We start from the raw sequence: 5,846 nt of genomic DNA, 5'->3' as shown, positions 1-5,846 counted from the left end.
CAGTTTGAGTTATTTCGTGTTATTTATTTTTATTCATTATAACATTATTATAGAACCGGTTTTATTTTAATTATAACTAGTTTAAGTTATTTTTTTAATTTGTTTTTATTCATTATGTTATAGAATCAGTTATATGTAATTTAATTATAATCAATTTGAGTTATTTGTTTTTATTCATTATGTTATAGAACCGGTTCTATTTTTATTTATAGTGAGACATCTACTTCTTGCGACTTTTCCAGTGACTTTTCCAGTAACCTTTCTGGTGATGGTGACTTTTTCTGTGATAATAAATTTTTCAACACTGGCGACCTTTCCAGTGCCGATGACTTTTTCGGCGAAACTTATTATTACAAATTTTATTAAATTTATTTATTGTTTTTTTTTCATATTTAAACTTTAATTATTTTTTAATTCTATTTTTTTGTATTATTTGTTTTAAAGCAGGACAATTTATTTATACCATATAAAAGTAAACTCTACCACATTTTCCATATTTCTGAAAAAACCAAAAAACAAAATTACAAATAAAAACCAACTTGATAAAAAGAAATAACTGCTAAGAGGTCCAAATAACAACATGCCAACTATTCATTATTTAAGAAGTTGATATCAATAAAAACCTTCACCCAACTTTCCTTGCATTTACTATGAAATTCAGAAGTAGATAGTAGTTAGAAGAATCAATAATTAATTAAAGGGCAAAACCCCTTTCCGTTGTCCCGTGGCATGAGAGAAAGAAAGAAAAAAGGAAGAAAGTTTATTTTCATGCACATGCAAATGAATAAATGAGTGGTGTTGTTATTTATTATTTTTTTTTTCTTTTTGGAAAGTTTAATTTTTTCCTTTTGGGCAATTGAAAGTAGTTTCAATGATGTAATTTAAAGCAATGAAAAGGGCTAGTAGTAGTAACTAGTACGTATGCTTAATTTTAAGGACTAGTACTTAAATCAAGTAACTTTAACTCTTTGGACTGCAAAAGGAGAGAAAGAAAAATTGTAAACAGGAGAAACTACATGTAGATTTAATGAGTTGACTAAATATAAATAAATAAATAAATAACAGTGAATTGAAATCCATGCTCTACACTGATTTTTTTAGCTTCCCAAGGCTTCATTTTCATGAACAGTGTTCACAACATGAATGAACCCTCCACTAGTCACTGTTTACCATCTGTTATCGTCATTCAGTTACAGTGATACTGAATGCCATAATGGAGACGTAAAGGTAATTCAATTCCACACAATTATAATAACATTTAATAAGTAACACAGCTGCTTGAAGTTTGTGACTATTCTAACTCATAACTCATTTAATACTATAGTTCTTTATTTCAGCATGTTTGATTTGAATCTTTTGAATAACACTACCTTCTATTTCTTGAATATTTTAGCTCAACAAATAAATGAGAAATGCTAACATTCTAGAATGTGACGGAATTCATTTAAAAACTTATAATAAATCATAATAGCAATATTTCATGTAGTTTTAGGGTAATGGGAAATCAAATAGAAGAGAAACCATGAATAAAAATTGCAAAGAAAATTGTGGTTGGCCAAAAAGTTATTCTTTTTGTGAAGCCAGACAATGAGCCTAGCTTTATACCGAAAAAGGAAATAGTTACTATGCGAATGAATAAACCTAAACATAGTATTTTTCACATAAACGGAATATGGAATTGTTTTGTACAAAGAAAAAAGGTTAGTAAAGATGGAAGATGCTTTGAGATTGACTAGTGTTGTTGACATCCGCATATAGCTGTGAATAAAAGAATTGTATAGAAAGTGATGGTAGTGATAATGCCGAATTATACAAATACACAAAACCCTTTTCGTTTTCCTTTTTTTTTTTTTTTTCTCTTCTCTTTGTAATTTCACAAGGAGAATTGTCATTTATTGGAAGATTACAGTTTTTTCTATGACAATTTATATATTCAACATGAACCAGCTTTTACATCTATACAAGTCATCCTTACCATCCCTAGTAAACTCTGCACACAACCAAGTTCCTCACAGGCACTGCTTTCTCTCCCTGAAGGTCATAATTTGGTATGTTACAAAATGGTGACCAGGAAAACGAAAACTGAGGCCAAAAAAACCAAAGAAAGGAAGACCAATTGCCTGATATTTTTTTTTTCTATTTTAGATTGGATGCCTCTATAATATTTCTAGTAACTGTGATTTGATTTGTCTCTTGTTTATACACATGATCTCCATATCCTTCCTTCTAAAGAGATAACAATTATTGAAACATCATCATGGTACCGCCTTCGGTCCCCTTGAGGTATTTCGAGTAATTCATGAAAATCCATACCTGAGATTAACAGAAATTTGGCACTGAATTAGTTTCCTGCAATGAACAATAATTTGTAACGTAAAATTATAAGTTTTTATATAGTGATTAATACCTGCTTTCTTTGCAGCCCGGAACAACACTTCTTCAACCAAGTGTTGTGCTGGATCTCCTTCAGGTTGTAATGTGATAAAAAGCTCAACTTCTGAAACAGCTTCTTCATTTGTGAAGTACTGATATAACCCATCAGATGATAATATCAAAAACCTGTCCTTTGGGCCTAATCTGTGGTGGTAGAGAAATGGGAAACAAGTGATGTATGGCGAATTCCCAACGTAATCGATTCTGAACATCTCTAACAGTGCATTGTTCCACTTGGGCTGTAGAGAGTTGAAATTTACAATTAGACAAAACAAATTTGTAGGGGAAACTATTTAAAACAGATGACATATATAACTTTTCCATGTGCTAAAGCAAAATGGATGTAAGCTATGGTGACTAGACTTCTGTTACTATACTAACATTCTTCTTTGTATTCATTCTGTCGTCATCTTGACTTTTATGCACTAAAATCAACGAAATTACAGTAATGGAATGGTGCAACACAAATTGAGGAGGAGGTGTATATGCTGCTATGACAGTGTTACTAAATTAACCATTGTGTTTAAACTATAATTGGATAATTACTTGGTATGAATGGCTACAACTTTTCCTGATTAGATAGATAGAGATTTCGCAAAGAAAGTAAGTCCCAGAACAAGAGAGCATAGTTAAAAGCACCTGTTTGAGGAAACCAGCACCAAAAGCTCGAGTAACCTTTAATGAACCTTTGACACGGTCATTCAGTAGAGCACAAGGATCGTCTGGATGTTCATCTTTTATTCTTTGAACTTCCTGTGAAAATGCACCCAATAAAACATCAACCAAAGTTCTCAAATTATCTGAAAAGGAGCAAAATAAATAGTAATTGTCTTGCTTTTATACCTCATCCGCACTGGTGGAGTGATCCTTAGAGAGCTGAACAGCAGTCAAAGTGGGAATCGAACAGGGTCTATCACCGTCTGATGATTCAAGATCATGTAACGTTTCCTCGTTAATCCTTTCCAAGTCTTGTCGAATCTTTCCAAGCCAATAATCAGGCTCAGATTTCTGAGCCAATACAGCTCGGCTATCACCCACATTCATAACGTAAACATTCTCTCCTTTCATCAGCATAACAAGAACACAAGAACCCATTAAAGCCAACTCAGGATTTTCCACAAGCATCTTATCAGCTACATCGAAATAAGCTTCCTCCGTCTTTCTCAGAGCTTGAGAAAGAGCTTTCAACACATCCGAGTGATTAATCGAACTCGAACCGTCCGAATCAGATCGATTCAATTGCTCCTTTAATCTCCGATCAAGCTCTAATCTTTCTCTGTCCCATTCACACCTCCATCTTCTCTGATTATCCTCCCATTTCTTCGACGCACCTCTATACTTGCTCCTCGAGTTCTGATTACTACTGCCCTTTTTGCGCTTATTACAACTCCAATTCGAATCGACATTCCCATCCCCACTTGCGCAGGGACGATTATGATTACTATAATTATTCTCTTGCTCAACACAGCGGGAACAAGCATCATCAACTTCAACGGTCTGCAACGACTCTTCTTCTTCATCCTCCGTTGCTGCCGATGCAGGCTCAAACTTATCCTCATCCCACAACAAACCCTTTAGCTCTTTGTGTACAGCCGAGTACAAATTCGAAAGAAGGTAATCGGGAGCATCAGGGCCGTTGAACCCATCATAAATCCCAACAAAAACCCAGCCGTGCTCCTCCGAAACGACAACGTGTACTCGATCTTCCCCTGCTTTCCCCTGTGCCCATTGAAGATTCTGAGATTCGGATGAATCATCGTCCTCCAAACTACCTTCGCTGCTCAAATTGATGCTACTCACCGTCAGGTTCTCATTGTGCTTCTCCGGGCCGAGAATCCAGTCCGGATCTTTGATTGAGATGACCCCTTTGATCGGAGCCACGATCGAGTTCTGACCACGATAAATCGTCTTTGAAATCGCTCGACGGAGGACCCGAATCAGCTTCCCTTTCCTTGATCTGGGTCGAAAAGCGAAACCCCCTTGGGAGAAGCTTCTCTTAAACTGATCGGAATCGTCTTTTTCCATTGGCCCGGAGAAAATCCCACGGTCGAGCGGGCCCGACATGAATCCACGCTCAATCGGGCCGGACATAAATCCCCGTTCCAGCGGTCCAGAACCGGGGAATCCCCCGAAGTTACCGGAAATCGGACCTGAGTTCATCAACCCCCTAGGAATTGGTTGCAGAGGAATCGAAGCGAACGAGGTGGAGCTCTCGAAAGCCGCAGCTCGATCGATACAGTTGTAAGAATAAAGATCGATGAGAGAAGTGGAAAGAGGAGTAGAGGTGTTGGCACTGACCGAGGCACCGGAGATTGTCTTAAAAGTTGTCGTTTCCTCCGAGTGAACCTTAGACGAAGAGAGCCGAGTCGGGTCAGGTCGAACGTAGCAAAAAGAGTGGCCCAGACCCTCATCTAGTGGGTCGGAATCCAAAACCGACAAGTCATGTTTCCGACGAGCTTCTCCACCGCCGGTGAAGCAAACGCTAAACTTCCCAAAGCCGTTGCCCATCTCGAAACCAAATAAACAAAAAAACACTATATATGAAAACCTATTTAGTTTAGCTGTAAGAACAACTAGGACCAATAATTCATGGCCTATTTTTTTTTTTTTTTTCTCAGAGTGCCAGAAAGAAAAGGAAGAAGCAGAAGAAGATGAGGAAGCAGAAGTGGAAGATGAGTATAGAGAGAGAGAAAAAGAGGGAGGCGTTGACTTTTGAGCTTATATTTGTTTGTTTGTTTTTTTTTTTTTAATATTTGAGCCTATATTTTTGAATGTAGGAAAAAACATTTTTTTAGAAAAAGATTTTCGATTCTAAACGAAAAAAAAATATATTGGGAGCCGTTGACTAAGGTGAGGCAATTAAGTAAAGTTTGGGTTTAAGTTTTGATTAGTAATAGAACAGTGATTTACGAAGTTTGAAAGAGCGTGGAAATCACGCTTCTTTGCAAGTGGTCAGGACATTCGTGGGCGCACAACGGGTGTGAGTGACGAGACTATACGAACGTATCTTTCCGTGTGCATTTGATTATGGATATACGCGCTTAGTAAGCGCGTATTGATAAACGGTAAAAAATAGTTTCTATTAAAACTCTGGTAAGGAGCCAAAAGTCAAAAGAAGAAAAAGCCAATAAATATGCGTGGAAAAGCGTGCCACACTCACCGTTGGATGGGTTTATTAGAAGCAAAGGTTGACTGACACCTGGCAGCCCATTATTGCCTCCGCGTAATTGTTTTATTTTTTGTCAACTCGAGGTTTTTCGACTAATCTTTCTTGCCTCAGCTTGGCTTGACTTTTTTAAATGTCTTTTAAGTATAAATAATTGAATTTATTTCATTTGAAATTTTTGATAATTTCTTTTCAATTTGTATTTTTTTAGTTTGTTAAATCATATGTGGGTGGGGTGGTTGAGGAT

At 36.5% G+C, this 5,846-nt stretch overlaps 1 protein-coding gene across 1 annotated transcript; it reads right to left on the bottom strand.

The window, feature by feature from the left end:
- Positions 1-1,828: 1,828 nt before the first annotated feature.
- Positions 1,829-5,275, bottom strand: LOC115718894 (probable protein phosphatase 2C 23). The gene is made up of 4 exons (XM_030647702.2): positions 3,277-5,275; positions 3,073-3,186; positions 2,408-2,672; positions 1,829-2,313 (listed from the first exon to the last, which is right to left on the bottom strand). The coding sequence occupies exons 1-4, from the start codon at positions 4,939-4,941 to the stop codon at positions 2,198-2,200; spliced, it is 2,160 nt and encodes a 719-aa protein (XP_030503562.2). The 5' UTR covers positions 4,942-5,275; the 3' UTR covers positions 1,829-2,197.
- Positions 5,276-5,846: the final 571 nt, after the last annotated feature.

This window comes from Cannabis sativa, chromosome 2 (assembly GCF_029168945.1).
Source record: "Cannabis sativa cultivar Pink pepper isolate KNU-18-1 chromosome 2, ASM2916894v1, whole genome shotgun sequence".
In the NCBI taxonomy this organism is placed as follows: domain Eukaryota; kingdom Viridiplantae; phylum Streptophyta; class Magnoliopsida; order Rosales; family Cannabaceae; genus Cannabis; species Cannabis sativa.
This window is presented reverse-complemented; position numbering and strand designations above follow the sequence as displayed.